The sequence below is a fragment of the Hemibagrus wyckioides genome, linkage group LG01 (genome assembly GCF_019097595.1).
Source record: "Hemibagrus wyckioides isolate EC202008001 linkage group LG01, SWU_Hwy_1.0, whole genome shotgun sequence".
NCBI classification, from domain to species: Eukaryota; Metazoa; Chordata; class Actinopteri; order Siluriformes; family Bagridae; genus Hemibagrus; species Hemibagrus wyckioides.
The window spans coordinates 5,725,317-5,744,285 of NC_080710.1; the positions used below are offsets into that span (position 1 = coordinate 5,725,317).

General features: G+C 38.5%; 1 protein-coding gene across 4 annotated transcripts; it reads right to left on the bottom strand.

The window, feature by feature from the left end:
• Positions 1-3,304: 3,304 nt before the first annotated feature.
• Positions 3,305-8,561, bottom strand: LOC131365970 (uncharacterized). 4 transcript variants are annotated; one of them, XM_058410046.1, is made up of 10 exons: positions 7,900-8,561; positions 7,129-7,216; positions 6,828-6,968; positions 6,541-6,608; positions 6,239-6,391; positions 5,902-5,995; positions 5,481-5,808; positions 5,228-5,393; positions 5,020-5,147; positions 3,305-4,909 (listed from the first exon to the last, which is right to left on the bottom strand). In XM_058410046.1, exons 7-10 carry the CDS (start codon positions 5,505-5,507, stop codon positions 4,589-4,591), a joined length of 642 nt encoding a protein of 213 aa, XP_058266029.1. In that variant the 5' UTR covers positions 5,508-5,808; positions 5,902-5,995; positions 6,239-6,391; positions 6,541-6,608; positions 6,828-6,968; positions 7,129-7,216; positions 7,900-8,561; the 3' UTR covers positions 3,305-4,588. The 4 variants fall into 4 exon arrangements, with proteins under 4 accessions (XP_058266029.1, XP_058266212.1, XP_058266294.1 ...); XM_058410229.1 differs by lacking the exons at positions 6,239-6,391; positions 6,541-6,608; XM_058410311.1 differs by lacking the exons at positions 5,902-5,995; positions 6,239-6,391; positions 6,541-6,608.
• Between the last annotated feature and the right edge of the window lie 10,408 nt (positions 8,562-18,969).

Genomic DNA, 18,969 nt, shown 5'->3' on the forward strand with positions numbered 1-18,969 from the left:
CTTGAGAACACCCCGACACAAGTACATCATCCATGTGACAGACCACTCCATCCAGGCCATCAGTGACTTCCGTTACCATGCGGTTTTGAAAGTGTTCAGGTGCCGATGCGATACCGAAGGGCAGATGATTGAAGTAAGTACCGTCCAAACGGTGTGATAAAAGTTGTCAGCTCTGAAGTAGCATGTTCGAAACTTCAATCACATTGAGTGGTGAGCATCCCAGTCCAAGTAAGGGCTTAGTCACTTTCTGGAGTGCAGGTTTCTTGCCATCCTTGAAAATGCTGATGTTAATTCAGATTAGTCATTTCCACCTAACTGATAATTACATGAGCAGGTGACCCACACACAACAATAAAGGAGCGAGAGATCTTCTTGAATGCATCCCAAATATTAAAACACTGAAACGTAATATAGATGGCATTCATTTCTCTAAACAATGTGTCCCTAATGTTTACAGCTGTGTTTTATTTCTTGGAGAAATTATGCAATTATGTTTTATAAACTCATCTTTGTAGATTGACTGATACTGTCAGGTGTAAGATTTTCACATGATATGCTTTTCAGTAATATAAATAACACCTGGAAAACATGGTCTCTGAAACCCTGAAACTAATATAACTGATGTAACACTTCTGTTTTTCTTTCTTTCTTTCTCTCTCTCTCTCTCTTTCAACCACTCCCCCACTCCCCCAGCTAGGATTATGGTGTTTGTTGTGTTTCCACTAGGCACAGAGTAAGTATTTAGAAGTGATGTTAAGAGCCATTTTTTAGAAATGCAGTCAGTTCTGTCTCTTCTTTACATGTACAGTCTAAATGACAAAAATCTTTCTTAAACACAGTCACCTGTCTCTATGTCACCTTTCAACAGGAACTATTTTTTTCTTGCTACAGCACACATTTTGGGATGTTCACTGTTTTGCCAACTGATCCTTGACTTCTGAGCCATTTTCTGTTAAGTGTTGCTATGTTCATGTTTTCAAGTTATATCAGAAACATGCTATTTAACTGTTTCTTCTGAGACTTCATGGACATTAACATGGGGATGATGCTCGAGTAGCAGAACACCATCACTGATAATTAAGCCGAGGATGTTCAGCTTGATGTAAGAGAATAGCCTCCATTTCGGGTTTCGGGTATGTGTATCCACAATACACATGCATTGATTTGTGATGTTTAACTTTGTTGCTTTTGAGAAAATGATATTTGGCAGAGAAGCTACAAGGCTAAGTGCCCACATAAACAAAATCAGGGCTATGATTGCTCTGACAGACCAGTTCTTGGAGAGGAGAGAGGTATGGGTGTGGACAATGACAGCATAGTGGTCTATGGTCATGAGCATCATGAAGAAGATACTTCCATAGTATCCCAGCATGTGGAGTGCCATCACTGCATGGCACATGAATCTCCCAAAGACCCACTGAGTGATGGCGGCGTAATGAGCCCAGAAAGGCAATGAGAGAAGGAAAAGGAGGTCTGAAAGGGCCAGGTTGAAGAGGCACACATCTGACATGTTGGACCTTTTATGGTACTTGACCAGGACACACAACACCAGGCCGTTGCCAATTAACCCCACGATGAAGACGATGCTGTAGATTGTAGGGAGGAAGACTCTGCTGAAGGCCTTTATGTGGGTGGTGATGTGGGGTGAGTAGGCGCCTGGAGTTAAGTTGTCGTAATCAGAATAGTCTTCAGCTGTTTATGAAAAAAACAAATCATATCATTTATTGCATGTTTTTTTTTCATTGTTCAAGCTAATTACTAAAAGAAGGAAATGTTGTGATTGTTTTGCTTTTCGTAAGGTAAACCTAGCAGTAAAGATTTTTTTTACTGTGCTTGAAAACTTTCTTATAGGGAGCAATAGAGTTTCTTGAACACAGTACTTAATGGTTCAGAATTAGACATAAATACATTCTACAGATATCACCAGTCTGCAAGATACTATCACTATAAAAAATAAGATGAATAAAGATTCTGCAATAAACAATTTCAAAGGATTTTTAAATGGAAATAATATATACTTACATATATACACATGATGACCGTTTTTTAAGATTGACAGTATTTTTAAATTAGATTTATACTTTGTTATATCTGCAGTATATGTGTTTGCATGAAAGTATTTACATGAATAGTAAAAAAAATAGCTCTAAGTTTTATTAAGTGTATTTTCTTTCTTTTTTTTTTTAATTTTTATTAGGAGTTTTTACAGAAAAAAAGTCACATAAGAATGGATGATATCTGATGACATTTAAAGCTTTGGAAAAGTCAGCTTGTGGTATTGAGGCAGATCTAATTAATACTTAACTAATGCTTTCATATGGAATGCTGCAAATCATAATTATTAATAAATTAAAAAGAATTTCAAGATGTTCAAAGTGATCTTATCCCATTTACCAGTGCTAAGGATGTATAAAATCATCAGCATATTACCAATTGTTATATATTCAAAATGTATATTTGAAATTTGAGTAAAGTGATACTGACGTTCCTTTTCAGTAACCTACACAGCAATTTTAATAGTGTTAATTCAACTCTAATAGAGTTAAATTCAACACTTCTAAAGTGTCTATATTGGTCCACACTAAAGCGAGTTAAAACATTTTTAAAAGTGTCAAAATCCTAACACCATTACAGAGTTGCAGCAACACACATAGTTGAAATTTAACACTGGCAGTGTTGAATTTAAACAACTCTAGTGTTCAGTGTCAAAATTTATCTCCAACCGTGTTTTTTTAAACACTAAATAGAGTTAAATCTATATTAACACTATTGAAAGTGTAAAATATAACTCTTTTTTAATAGTTGATTTTTATTTGAATACATGGGAGTTAATTAACAATCCCTAATTTCACTCCCACAAACAACACATACTAATATATAGAACAAAATGTACAAATAAACAGAACAAATCAACTGAATCAATTTTTATTTCAAACAAGCACACCATATAAACAGCTCTGCTTTGTCGCAACAACAGAACCTCTCCACAAAAATACACTTCACGCAGTATGACAATGTGGCACAATGTATGTTTTTTCATCCATCATATTAGAAAACTGTCTGTCATAAGGTTTGTAAGAAATCAACTCCTTAAGTGAAAAAACAGCAAATGAATCTGCTCTGTCCTCTATACAGTATGCATTCAAATGATCATCAAAATAAAGAGTGTCCACTCTAGAAGTCAGAATGAAAGCTCGCTCATCACTTATAATGATGTTGGTGATCTTTCGGAAATCAGGAATTTCCATATTTGTTCTAACACAAACAAACATATCAATCTGATATTCTGTTCCATAGTTTCTTCACCCAGTTAGTGGTTGACACTTCACAGTATGCATTAACATTAAAAAGAGCACTTAAAATGTCTTAAAATCATGCCAGGGTCATCTTCAGTGAAGACAGACTGTAACTCATCTTTACTGGTTAAACAAAATCTACAACAATATGTACCACTGAAGGACTCAACAAAACCAAACAGTCCATGTAAACCTAGGTTATCACCTGTTACTTGTATAACAGAACCAATCAAAGGTGAGTCAGAGAAAGGCACTTCAATTCCTTGGGTTTCAAGTGTTTTAAGATCATCATTGAGAGGCCTTAGTATATCATCAAATCCATATTTCTTCACATCTTGTGAGTAAAAGAGTGCCACAACATGAATATTCATTAACACAGAATTAAATTTTGGGGGCAGGTTTCTCAATACAAAGTAAATAGAACCAAGTTTGTGTATCCCTTTCTCTGAACCTAAGGGATTTGCAGTCTCAAACTCATCATAATAAAGTTGAATCTGTAGAGCATGTTTTTTAAGAGAAAACAAACTGTTGCTTTTGAAATACGAGCCATCACACGTCTCTATAAATGCCTTCTTCCTGTTGTTTGGCTTGCAAGAAATGTTCACATATTTCACTGTTCTTGAACATAGACATTAGGGTTCCCAAAATTGGCACGCATACACAAATTTATCTGTTACAGGGATCTGTGTGTAAACTCCTGTTGTTCGATCTCTGCGTAGATCAAACCGCACCCCGAGAACATTTTCAACTGGTTCAACTATTTCAAACTTTTCCTCAAAAGAACTTCTGTCGTTTCACTCTTGTGTTCAAGACGGAGAAAGGATTTTCAAGTTGCTCAAAACATTTTTCCACCTTCTCATCCAAATCTGTACCCTGAATGTCTGAACAGCTGTGAACTGCTTCTTTAACTTGACAATGAATGCCCTTTACAAGTTCCTCCATGGACTCTACCATTGCTTGCACTGTGCTTTCAGCAACACCATGTGCTTGTAGCTGTGCTACAACAGAACCACACATATTTAACACTTGATGATTCACAACAGACCGTTGGGCGGCAAATGGGGTGTCTATACTGACTGCTTGAGAAGATGAGGGTTCATCAGCTTTATTATGAATGTTCACATTGTCAACACTATCAGTCAAAAGTGCACCCCAGCTGTCCACATTGCAAACGTAAAGTTTTTCCAGGATATAAACCATGATTGAGCCTTCAATGCTGACAAAGCAGTGCAGAACTTTTGTGGTGTGCCTTACACAAAAAAACATATTTGCCTCCAAGGATATTTATCACCTCAAGGGTTGTAAAGAAATCTTGCTCTGAGCTCCCTGACTCTGGGATTTTCTTTGGCACTTCCAACGTCAATGTTGAACACTGTGGTTTGGATGAATGTGTAAAAGTTGTAGAGGGATTTGTGGTAGTTGACACTGAAGATGAAGTGTGCTTTGAAGAGCTCATCGAAAGCTGCCAGGGATGTTTGTGCTTTGCAAGGGATGGGCTTGTGATCAAGGATGACATAGAACCTTTGGATGTTGTTCCTCTGCTCACCAACACGCAGGAGGAAGGGCTGTCCTGACTTCACACCTGCAAGGAAGGTTTCAACACTGGTTCCAATCTGTAACAAAACAAAGAAATATCTTGAGAAAAAGTGTTTAGCACCACTTAACAACTTTTGTTTTATGAAACAAGGGTGTCAAAATAATAATGTTAAAAAAAATTACATACCCGCAGATATCTCACAACATGGTCGACAGCTTGATATGAGCTAATTTTGGCACTCTTCTTGTGGCCTTTGGAGGTAGGTGGAAGCAGGTGAACCAGCAGTAAAATACTTGGCAGGTCACTGTCCCAGCCTAGAAGCAAAGTAGGAGACAAATCAGATCTAATTACATCTGAATTAAAAACATTAAAGAGAATATTGAGCAATGCTTACCAGTCCCATCAGAGTTTTGCTGTGCACACAAGAGTTCTTCAACATGCTCATTAGAAATCAGGTACTTGCAGTCTGCCAGGATCCTGGGTTTAAAATAAGTAGGCCATTTTGCCAAAGGTCTGCCTGACACCTCCTCTCCAAACATCATGGTGAAGACTTGTTCAATCTGCAGGAGAACAGAATCCTTTCAATCTCGTACAAATTTAAGTGAATACCTTAAGCAACTGTTCACTTGAAAAACCATGTGTCTTACCAAGCCAGGGGTGTCGTGAAAACACATCCAAGACTGTTGATGACTGTTGCTGATCCTGAACCAGTGACTGGCGATATTGAAACGTGGCCCTCATCTTCTCTTTGATAACCGATGCATCAGTTGAATGCTTCATAAAGGATATTGCTTCATGACGATCCTCTCCAAGCAGTTGCATGTCAGTCAGAAGAAACTCCCTCTTTCTCTTTGGACTATCTTGATCGGTAGTGCCGGTGGAGAATTTCTGGCACAGAGGAAAAGTGTTGTGCTAGACGGTCTTTAGCCTCCAGGCCAAATAGCCAGGTCCACTCTGTGGGTCATAGAAGTGTTCCTGTAAAATTCAAAGAGAAAAATCATAAAATAAGTTCAATTGTACTACCTCCAAAAAATGTAATATGAACCAGCCACTAGTGCATTAACTTACATATCCATTGTCTGAATATGGATCTCTGAGGCTGGGAAATACAGAGATGATGCCAAGAGCATATTTCATACAAACAGAGGTTGGCGGGATCCTCCTTTAAAGTAGAAATTATTATTTGTATTATTTTTAAACCTCTGAAATGCACACAGATTTGTGTAATTGGCAGTGTCAGTTTAATTAATGATAGCATTTTTTACGAAAGCATTTTTATGCCCTTTAACATTCCTTTTTGTAATAAGATTCCTCAGTAGTAAGATTGTTTTTACTGCCATGTCTCATAATCAGTCTATGTTAGTTTATGCAAATAAAATATTTAATGTGAACACTGAAGTCTTACCCATGAACTTCAGTCATGTCGGCCACAAGAAGGTTTACCATCTGTCTCCGTGTTCTATCTGTCAGTGTCTTTGTTTTGTCATATTCCTCCCAAATATTTAAATATATTTTGTAAATATAACCCTGGCTTAGAGTGGAGAGCATCTCCCACCATCTACAAGTATCAGAAAATTGTGACATTAGCCTTTCCAACAACAAAACCACAACTGATCTGAACAAGATCTTTATGTCTGAGATTTAATAACTATATAGTAATTTAATAACTATAATATATTATTAACAACAAAAGCAGTGATTGCACACCTCTTTCGCTGATTCCCGTTCGGCATGGGTTCTTTTTCCTCCATTTGTCTTAATAATTACTGTTGCATCTGATGAATCAGAGGATACTAGTCTGATAGAGTTCTCTGACACAGACGAGGATGAAATGTCTGACACGGGTGACGTAGTGTGTGATACATGCTCATGAAGCACAACTGTAACACAGTTTAATATATGCACGTACAATGACAAAATAATTTGTCCTTCACCGCATTTGTCACTGATGATCCACTGTTTTCCCATCAAAATCAAGTAATAATATATCTTACCTATTGATTGTTCAGTGGACACCGTAACAGTAAGGTTCCCTGCTTGCAAAAGCTCCTCAAACACATCTGCATCCACTTCTGTCCCTGATTCATCTGCCAAGCGCAGCTCAGACTGTAGTGGAAGACCTAGCTTTTCTATGACTGAGAAAATATTAAATTATGACCAGAGAAAACTCTCCCTGGTTTTATGTTTCCATTATTATTACTATTTTGTAGAGCAACACAATTTGTGTGGTACAACATAAATCGATTGAATGGTCAGTTTATTCAAACATTCAGAGTTGTTTGAAACGACACTAACCTTTTTGAAGAAATGTGTTGAAGTCTTCGTAGCCCTCCTCAGTTTTGGCCACTTTCACGTACTTCTGATTTTTCACCAACATTTTGCCCTAACAAAACAAAGAACCTTTATGAACTGTCAACAATTTTATCTGAAACACTACAGAAAATTTTCATCATCTCATTCTTAACTTTACAGTCTACAGCAGCCCAGTACACACACACACACACACACACACACACACACACACACCTCATAATCAGCATGCATGAAATAACAGTGCACCGCTAAATCTTAACAATATAAAATTCATTTTAAACACTTTGACATTTTTAGAAAATGAGTGAAGGTGCAGTTTTCAGTCAGAATTGCATTTCAATAAAACACTCGCTGTACTGTTATCCTCTGGCCTGCATTTTTTCCCATTATAAAAGGCTAACACCGTTAGCAATGTTGCACTTGTGTGGCTAGCTTAAAACCCTTACACTGAAAATATATGGGCTCCTCGATGCATTTATCAAGCGAATTGTGTGCATTTATTGGCAGTTCTGTGCTAAAATGAAAACCTTATAAGTCCTTCAAAAACAAGTGGTGCTTGAAAACGCTACCGACCTTGTGCTAAAATTAGCTAGAATCTTGCTAACTAGTTAGTCGGACTAGTTTAAGTCGGATAAAATTGCAAAGGCTTTTCTTCATTGTAACGTTGTAAACCAACCAACAGATTGCTAACTACATGCACAAATAACTACTACACAGAAAATGTGATTGAACAGACATATTGTCATTACTTACACGAAAATGCTCATCACAGGAAGAAAATGGCTTCTGAAAATTTAACACTTTTGAATTGGCTGTGTACATTACTCTAAGACTCTGGAAAAGCAGACAAGTATGGACACAGTCAGCTGTTCAGCTTTAAAAATAAATAAATAAAAAGCACTTCCATGTTGTCTCGTTGGGAGAAATCATTGCCATGATTCATTAGTGTCACGGAGGCTCCCACCTCAGCCTCGCGACCACGCCCTCAATCACCTGAGTACTGACACCACACCTGACACTCATTTACACACACTACTTAACACCGTTTTCTTCACAGACGCAGCGGTTAGTATTAACGTTATGTGAGTTTTGTCTATGCTGCTTTCTATGTGGCTTACTAGCTGCTGCTCCTGCCTCGCCCCCTAAAGAGCCCATAGAGTACTCAAGACCCGTATTCATAACATTCACAACGAATTAGCTAGTCATGGGCATCACTAGGCTATTTTAAAGCCCCCCTAACACCTTCTACTCAGCCCCCCTAAAATTCTGCCGTTGTCCATAAACTGTACACGAATAAGTGATCGCCTCAGTCCCCTTTAAATTTCATATGAAAACTCCGGCAGACTTTCGGCTCTTCCCCGTCTTTCAGCGCGTTCTTCAATCCACAAACCGCGGCGTCACAGAGCGAGGATCAGAGGACGCGTGTGTGTGGGGATGGGGGGTGCGTGTGTGTGTGTGGGGGGGTGGGGATGGGGTGTGCGTGCGTGTGTGTGTGTGTGGGGATGGGGTGGGTGTGTGTGATCAGGAAGACTCGTATTTGGCTTGTTATACGCATCTATGCAATACAGTGGAATGCTGCAATAAGTTTACCATCCTACCCTGTTAGTCAAACCTTTATTTTATTTATTTAATTTTATTTATTTATTATTTTTACTATTATACCCTCATTGGGGGCTGAGCCCCCCTTAAATGAAAATCCTAAAATCGTCCCTGCTGCTAGCTACCTTTACTAGGCACACTTCTATTTATGAACCCTTTGACAGAAAATATGTAGCTCACGCTTTTCCTCCTTGAAAATGTGTTGGTAATGTCAGATCTAATATAACTTAGTTATTTTAGCACTGTAGCATACATTATGATTCTTTTCTGATTGTTTTTTTTAAGGCATTATTTGCCAGTGTGTCCTGTCATAGCTATGCAAAGATTTGATTCCTAAAACAGTATTAAACAATTTTTGTTCTGAAGTCTGGTTTTGTGGTGGCTGTGCTTAAAATTAAATCAATATAATCTTAATTCAAGTGATGAAAAGATTTAAAATTCTAACAGTAAACAGAGTTGAGTTCTACTGTAAGGTTAACCCTGCCTGGTATAAATGTTTGGAAATGATTTAGTTGACAATATCCATTAAACTTCTAACGGCACAAATGACACTTTCATTGTTTAATGTGATTTAGTAATTGCAAACATTCACAAATGGTTATGGTAAAGGACTTGAACACAATACTGTTAAACAAATAGCACTGCAGGCCAAATGTTTTTGGTTAACTGTACAAGAGCTAAGATAAAGACTCTAGAATTGCAAGAAAAACATAAATACAAAATAGTGTGAATAAATGGTTATATAATTAAATGACTCACTGTAATCAGAAACACAACAGGTAATTCAAGCCCCAATATCAACCATAAGACAAACACAATAATCTCTAATAATGCATACCTTTTAGAATCTAAGTCAATGAATACAGAGATTTTTAAATAGAGCAATTATTAAAATTGTTCTTTAATTTTAATCTATTTTTGTCCTTTTAACTCTACTGTCCTATGTCTGAAGGACAGGTATAACTGCAGCAGAAGATGTTTGAACTTTAGTACTTAAATATCTGATTTTAAATAATTAATTAATGACCTGACTCCAATTTATAAGGTTACTGTGCAACATAATATAACTAATTCCAAAGAATAATATTTCAGTTAATGTAAGTAATAAAAGGGTTCATTGTACACAATTTATAGATGGTAAAATGAAGAGAATTTACACATGATTCACATGATATGAAGAGACATACAATGCTTCATGGTAAATGCAACTCATCTATTGTATAATATAATTCCTTGTAAAATGAACAGAGAACCAAAATGATGAGAGACTACAGAATGGACCCTCATTCAGGCAGCTCACATTAGAGTAATGTATGTTAATTCTGTTCCTGGGACTGAGGCAATAGTCTCCTGTGTAGAACAGCTGGTCTCAGTACGTGTTTGGGGGAGAATGAACAAAAACACTGATGTATAAAACTGTATATTAATGTTATTTCCTAAACACTTTGATGTCAGCAAGTTGTTAACATGCCCTGAGCATTATTTGTTTTTTCCTGATTGAAATACACTTTGAAAGTAACAGCTGCAGTTTTGATTTTTGTGACTTTGATTTGGAAGTCACTGAGGAGTGAGCTGTACAACAAAGTATATAGTGGTCATCCTCTATGAGCGCACACTTTCGATTGTTGTCACTGATCAAAGCAGAGAGGAAAGCACTCTTTCAGTATCTTTAGAAATGAATTCCTGAATCTCTGCCCCAAAAAGTTGTAGATGATGGGATTGATGTAGCAGCGAGTTAACATTATTGCTACCACCCAATGCTCTGCCATGTACAGGTTCTGGTTCCACTGAGGTGTGTTCATATAACCCAGGTAATGCAGGTACCTTACGAAGATGAGGATGTTGTAGGGTATCCAGCAGAGGACGAAAACACTGACCAAGACCTGACAAAGCCTGACAGCTTTGTGTTTCTTCTGAGACTTCATGGCCATTAAGATGGGGATGATGTGCAAGTAGCAGAACACCATCACTGAATAATTAAGCTGAGGAGGGTCAGCTTGATGCAAGAGAATAACCTCCATTTCGGGTTTGGATATTCCACCATACATATCCATTGATTTGTGTTATTTAACTTCATTGCTTTTGAGAAAATTATGGTTGGCAGAGAAGCTACAAGGCTAAGTGCCCACGTAAACAAAATCAGGGCTATGATTGCTCTGACAGACCAGTTCTTGGAGAGGAGAGAGGTATGGGTGTGGACAATGACAGCATAGCGGTCTACAGTCATTAGGATCATGAAGATACTTCCATAGAATACCAGCATGTGGAGTGCCATCACTGCATGGCACATGAGGCTCCACTGAGTGAGGGCGAAGGAGAAAACGCAGAAAGGAAATGAAATAAGGAAGAGGAGGTCTGAAAGGGCCAGGTTAATGAGGCACACATCTGACATGTTGGACCTTTTGTGGTACTTGACTAGAACACAAACAACCAGGCCGTTGCTGATGATCCCCACAATGAGGGCAATAATGCAGAGTATAGAGGGGAGGACTTTGATGAAGGCCATTAAGATGGTGTAGTGGGGTGAGAAGTCATCCAGATTGTTGTCGTAATCAGAATAGTTCTGAGTGCCGGATCAGAGCCAGGAAGATTGTGAAGGACCTCAGCCATCCCAACAATGGACTCTCTTCTCTGTTGCATTCAGGGAAGCGTTTCCGCTCCATGAAGGCAAACAGAGAGAATGAGGAGGAGCTTCTTCCCGCAGGCCATTCGGAGTCTGAACCAGGAAACACCTAGAACCTGATACGGATACGGGGACTCTCTCTGCTTTTTTTTTTTTTTTTCCTCCCCCCCATCACTTTTTCATCACTTTGCACAACCTTGCACATTTGCACAAACTGACACTTTGACACTGGACTGGCACACTTTGTACAATTATTCCAGCACATGGACACTTTAATGATAAACACTGGATCACCTCAATATACACTATATTGCCAAAAGTATTCGCTCACCCATCCAAATAATCAGAATCAGGTGTTCCAATCACTTCCATGGCCACAGGTGTATAAAATCAAGCACCTAGGCATGCAGACTGTTTTTACAAACATTTGTGAAAGAATGGGTCGCTCTCAGGAGCTCAGTGAATTCCAGCGTGGAACTGTGATAGGATGCCACCTGTGCAACAAATCCAGTCATGAAATTTCCTCGCTCCTAAATATTCCACAGTCAACTGTCAACTGTATTATAAGAACATGGAACCGTTTGGGAACGACAGCAACTCAGCCACGAAGTGGTAGGCCACGTAAACTGACGGAGCGGGGTCAGCGGATGCTGAGGTGCATAGTGCGAAGAGGTCGCCAACTTTCTGCAGAGTCAATCGCTACAGACCTCCAAACTTCATGTGGCCTTCAGATTAGCTCAAGAACAGTGCGCAGAGAGCTTCATGGAATGGGTTTCCATGGCCGAGCAGCTGCATCCAAGCCATACACCACCAAGTGCAATGCAAAGCGTCGGATGCAGTGGTGTAAAGCACGCCGCCACTGGACTCTAGAGACGCGTTCTCTGGAGTGACGAATCGCGCTTCTCCATCTGGCAATCTGATGGACGAGTCTGGGTTTGGCGGTTGCCAGGAGAACGGTACTTGTCTTACTGCATTGTGCCAAGTGTAAAGTTTGGTGGAGGGGGGATTATGGTGTGGGGTTGTTTTTCAGGAGCTGGGCCTGGCCCCTTAGTTCCAGTGAAAGGAACTCTGAATGCTTCAGCATACCAAGACATTTTGGACAATTCCATGCTCCCAACTTTGTGGGAACAGTTTGGAGCTGGCCCCTTCCTCTTCCAACATGACTGTGCACCAGTGCACAAAGCAAGGTATATAAAGACATGGATGACAGAGTCTGGTGTGGATGAACTTGACTGGCCTGCACAGAGTCCTGACCTCAACCCGATAGAACACCTTTGGGATGAATTAGAGCGGAGACTGAGAGCCAGGCCTTCTCGTCCAACATCAGTGTGTGACCTCACAAATGCGCTTCTGGAAGAATGGTCAAAAATTCCCACAAACACACTCCTAAACCTTGTGGACAGCCTTCCCAGAAGAGTTGAAGCTGTTATAGCTGCAAAGGGTGGACCGACATCATATTGAACCCTATGGATTAGGAATGGGATGTCACTTAAGTTCATATGTGAGTCAAGGCAGGTGAGCGAATACTTTTGGCAATATAGTGTATGTCATATACACATACATCCCTTCATGTTCATGTCTGCATTTATGTGTATATATGTGTATACACCACTTTGTTAGTGTGTATATATATATATATATATATATATATATATATATATATATATATATATATATATATACATATATAATGTATAATTTTATTTATCTACTTCAACCTATATTTTCATATTTTTACACCTTTCGTATTTTTATTAATATTATATTTTTATTTACACCTATATTTTCATATTTTATTTTTATTTATCTATATTATCTTATTTTACTTCATTTTCTATTTTCTATTTTTATACTTTTAAGATACTCGAGTTTTATTTCTATCTTTATTTTTTTGTGGATCTCTTTCTAACATACTGTTTATAAATGTTTACATGCCGAACAGTCGTGAAAAAACATTTCACTGCATGTCGTATTGTGTATGTATGTCAAATAAAATTTGAATTTGAGCTGTTTATGAAAAACACATCACTTACTCCTTGATTTTTTTTAATTGTATAAGCTAATCACTAAAAAGTTTTGCCTTTCGTATTGTAAACATATTAGTAAAGAGTTTTTATTGCTGTGCTTGAAAACTTTCCACTGGGAGCAATAGACATTTTTGAATAAAGTACTTAATGGTTCTTAAATGGGAATATATACATTCTAGAGATTCATATGAAAGTCAGTATAAAAAATAAAAGAATAAAATGGAGAAATTCAATCTGAATCTGTAACAATTTCAAAGGATTTTTAAATAGAAATAATTACATATACCTATTTACATACACTACTCACAAAAAGTTAAGGATATTTGGCTTTTGGGTGAAATTTATGGAAAATGTAAAAAGTTCACGCTACAGTGATATTATATCATGAAAGTAGGGCATTTAAGTAGAAGCATGCAATGGTGATTTCCTCATCTCAAACAATTTATTGAAACAAAAGCCAACAACAGTGGTGGGTATACCACAACAAAAAATGTCAATGTCTGAATATTTTGTCATGTGCCCTTGACCATCAATTACAGCTTGACAACGACGTCTCATGCTGTTCACGAGTCGACTTATTGTCTGCTGAGGCAGGGCATTCCACTCTTCTTGAAGGGCGGCCCTCAGGTCATTGAGGTTCTGGGGTGCAGGGTTAAGAGCCTCTATACGGCAACTCAGCTGATCCATAGGTTTTCTATGGGATTCAGGTCTGGAGAAAGTGCAGGCCACTCCATTTGAGGTACCCCAGCCTCCAGCAGCCGTTCCCTAATGATGCGACCTCGATGAGCTGGAGCATTGTCATCCATGAAGATGAAATTAGGCCTGTGTTGTTCATGCAGGGGCACAATGACTGGATTAATGATGTTATTCAGGTAGTATTGGCTTGTCACTGTACCATTCACAAGATGTAGGGCAGTTCTGTATTGAGTAGACACACCTGCCCAGACTGTAACACCACCACAACAGTGGCTGATGCATAGTGCTCTCCTTGATGTCTCCAAAATCGCTGGCGGCCATCATTTCTGCTCATGAATCGACTTTCATCCAAGAACAGCACTGAGGCCCACTGGTCCCTTGTCCAGCGTAAATGCTCCCTGGCCTGACGCCTGTGCCTTGTGGTGTGGTCAGGTACCCTTGCAGGTCATCTAGCATGCAGACCACGCTGATGTAAACAATTTCGAATGGTCTGACGTGACACTTGAGTGCCTCTCACCTCCCTTAAATGTGCCTGGAGTTAAGTGGCATTCATCATCTGGTTCCGCAGGGCATTGTTCACAATGAAGTGGTCATCAACGTGGGATGTGGCCAAAGGACGTCCACTTATATGCCTTTCTGTGACTCTTCCAGTCTCTCTATATCTCTGTCACAACCTGCTGATGACACTCTGAGACACTAAGCTCAGTGGCCACTTCCCTCTGAGAACATTCTGTTTGAAGCCTCGCAATGGTGAGGTACTGTTGATCAATTGTTAGGTGTGGTCTTGGTCTCATGATGTCAAAATGTGAACAGCATGATGAAGAGGACTGTTTAAATACCAATTCTAATTGAACCAGAAAATTTATTGGTCGATTCATGGATCAAACACCAGTTGTGAATTTTGCCGTTAAGCACCTTGTTAGAGAACAGCAAGTTATGCAAAAAGTACTGAAACTCTGAACAGTTGGACATGTGCATTCAAAAGTGTAGAGAAGGTCAAATTAAGTTCACCTGTAAAGGTTATAGTGCATTTTAAGTTATATAATTAAATGACTCACTGAAATCAGATACAGTACAAGAAACCCACAAGTAATACAAACCCTGTCTAATATCAACCAAAAGACAAACCTAATAATCTCAAATAATAACGGATACCTGTTAGAATCTAATAGTCAATACATAGAGATGTGATTTTTTTTTTTAATAGAGCAATTATTAAAATTGTTCCTTATTTTGATAGGCATAGGATGCTTGATTGTAATGCAACTCTTATATTGTAAAATGTATATCTTTTTATTCCTCTGCAGAATGAACAGAGTACCAAATGAATTAGAGAGTGCAGAATGGACCTTCATTCACGTAGCTCACATTAAAGGACTGTATTTTAATTCTGTTCCTGTGACAGGCAAAAGTCTCCTGTGCAGACCAGCTGGTCTCAGTATGTTTAAGTGTTTGGGGAAGAATAAACAAAAACACTGCAAGGTATAAATCTGTATACTTTAACTGTTATTGCTATCGTTACACTTTCCAATGTCAGCAATGTAATCAAACATGCCCTGAGCAATATTTGGAAGCGTAGTTTAGATGTTTTGTTTTTTCCTGATTGAAATAGAGTTTGAAGATAATCGATAATGGTGACACTTTTGCTTTGATCAGGAAGCTTTGATCTGGTAATTTTTACTTTGATCTAGAATTCACTGAGGAACATGAATATATAGTGGTCATCCTCTGTGAGCCCTCACTTTCAGTTGTTTAGCAGTGACCAAAGCAAAGAGGAAACCACTCTTTCAGGATCTTTAGAAATAAATTACTGAATCTCTGCCCCAGAGACACAGACTTTTTTTTTTCAATTCAATCAAATTCATTTGTATAGTGCCTTTTACAATGGTCTCAAAGCAGCTTTACAAAAGAAGAGAAAAATAAATTCAATTATTAAACTATTTTATCCCTAATAAGCAAGCCTATGGCGATGGTGACAAGGAAAAACTCCCTGTGATATGAGGAAGAAACCATGGAAGAAATAATGTAACTGTAACTAATTAATGTCCTTTCTACAAGAGCAATCAAGGGCCCATGAGGAACTATTAGATCACTGTAGTTTCTGAGTACATTATAGACACTAATTTCTTGCTGTCACAAGCTGACAGATCTAATGGCAGTGATGGTGTGAAAGTCCCCAAGTGGCTCTGTCCATGGCTGTCTCCTGGGTCACAGGCTGTCCCCACAAACCCATCCACCGCATCAGTGAGCACCAGCAATTGACGAGACTCCGACTGAGGTAGAGGCAGAGGTCACACTGGAAGCTGACAACACTGAAAGCATGGATGTATAGCTCGACAGAGAGAGAGAGGGAGAAAGAGAGAGAGAGCGATATTAAGTATGCTAGTGATCATGTGATGTTTAAAGACAATGTAGATTATGTGTAAAGTGCAGGCAGGGACTCGGGCAAGACTAGCTATGACAGCAAAACTAAAAGGGAGAGCCAGAAGGTGACAGACATGAAAGCTTCCCGGGACATAAAGCATCCAACCACTTCACAGTCAGCAAACCTGAGCGACTTGTGAGGGTGGTAAGGCGACAGCATCCAAACATCCCAGTACACCAAACACTCTATGCCCATGAACCTTCCAGATCTGCTCCTTTACCTAAGAAAATATACAATAAAAAATATACAATGATAGCTTGACAACAAATGTGTCTTCAGCCTAGACTTAAACATTGAGACTGTGTCTGAATCCCGAACACTAATTGGAAGCCTGTTCCATAACTGTGGGGCTTTGTAAGAAAAAGCTCTGCCCCCTGCTGTAGCCTTTGCTACTTGAGATACTACCAAATAAACTGCACTCTTTGATCAGAGTAGGCATGGAGGATCATAAATAACCAAAAGATCACTCAGGTACTGTGGTGCGAGACCATTTAGCGCTTAATAGGTCAGAAATAGTATTTTATAATCAATGCAAAGTTTGACTGGAAGCCAATGCAGTGTGGCTAAGATAGGAGTGATGTGTTCATATCTTCTGGTTCTAGTTAGGACGTTCTGGACTAGCTGAAGCTTGTTTATGCTCCTACTGGAACATCCAGACAGTAAGGCATTACAATAATCCAACCTAGAGGTAACAAAAGCATGAATTAGTTTTTCTGCATCATGAAGTGACATCATATTTCTTATCTTAGCAATATTTCTGAGATGGAAGAAGGCTACCCTAGTGATATTATCTACATGAGCTTCAAACAAAAGACCAGAGTCAATAATCACACCAAGATCTTTTACAGCTGGACAAGATGAAACCAAAAGACCATCCACAGTTACTCTGTAATCAGAAAGCTTACTTCTAGCTGCATGTGGTCCTAGTACAAGCACCTCTGTCTTGTCAGAGTTAAGCAGGAGGATGTCAGTGACCATCCATTGTCTAATGTCCTTTTCACATTCTTCTATTTTAATAAGCTGGTGTCTCTCATCTGACTTAGCTGAAACATATAGCTGTGTTTCATCAGCATAACAGTGGAAACTAATACCATGTTTATGAATAATTGCACCAAGGGATAGCATATATAGGGAGAAAAGCAGTGGGCCTAGGACAGAACCTTGTGGAACACAGAAACTTAACCTTGGTATGCATAGAGAAGTCACCATCTAGATCTACAAACTCATAACAATCGGTCAAATAAGACCTGAACCAGGAGAAGGGCTGATCCTTTAACACCAGCAACATGTTCTAGCCTATCAAGTAGAATAGTGTGGTCAGTGGTGTCAAAAGCTGCACTAAGATCGAGTAAAAGCAGTAAGGAGACACCTTGAACTTTGATCAGAAGCCAGTAACAGGTCATTGACCACTTTAACTAGTGCTGTCTCTGTGCTGTGATGAGGTCTATATCCTGACTGATATATTTCATGAATGTTATTCCTATGCAAGTATGAACATAACTGCTATGCTACAGCCTTTTCTAGGATCTTGGAGATAAAGTGCAGGTTAGACATGGTTAGACTTTTAAATCAGACAATAGGGTTTCTGCAGCAGTAAGTAAACACTATGGTTTCTACCCACTGCATAGCCATTTGCAAGTCCTGATTCCACTGGTGGGTGTTCATATATTCCTGTTGATGCAGGAACCTCAGGAAGTGCTTTATCAAAGCACTTACATGTTGCCCTGTTGTGGGAAATCATTGCCATGATTCATTAGTCCAAGTGTGAGTGTGAAATAAGGTTTGTGTATATTGATATATAACAAGGGACTATTTTGCTGTGATATTTTGAGGTGGGGCTTCATCCTACTCACAGAACAGCAAAGTCTCAAACATTTTGTCCTTTTATGGAAAATTGTGCTAATTTTGGCAGAAAAACAAGAACACTGCAATTCCAAGAACATACTTTATGAAAAATTGACAAACAAGAAATGAAAAATAGGAAAATAAAAAAACACTGAAAATATAAGAAAGAAAGATAAGAGGAAATGAAGAAATTAAGAAAAAGGATAATGGAAGGAAAAAGAAAAATACAAACAAGTAAATGAATACAAAAACAGAACAAATACAGTAAGAAAACATGATAATCAAAAATATAAAGGAAAGCAGAATACAAAAAAAAAACTTAAAAGGAAGAGAAAGAAAAACACATTTATTCTTCTCCGAAATAGAAAAAAAACTTGTTTTGAGAGGTTTTTGTTGCTCCTCTATATTGGATGCTGTGACTGAAGCAACATAAAAATTTTCTCATATATTTCGTTTGCAGTGAATGCAGGGTCTGAAGGGGTTGATATTCTTTTTTGCATTAATATCCAGCGTCTGCTATTTTTTCAGTGTCTCGTGTTTCCCCCTTGCTACAGTGTGCACTTCTGTGATGTTTATTGTTTTGCTTCCAAGTTCTGAGCGGTTTTTAG

Bases quoted from the DNA above. Each gene is read 5' to 3' on its own strand.
- LOC131365970 (XM_058410311.1), bottom strand. From the start codon at position 5,507: ATGTGTTTTCACGACACCCCTGGCTTG. The intron at 5,394-5,480 runs GTAAGACACATG...GTTCTCCTGCAG, and splicing joins TTCACGACACCCCTGGCTTG to ATTGAACAAGTCTTCACCAT. The intron at 5,148-5,227 runs GTAAGCATTGCT...CTTTGCTTCTAG, and splicing joins GCAAAACTCTGATGGGACTG to GCTGGGACAGTGACCTGCCA.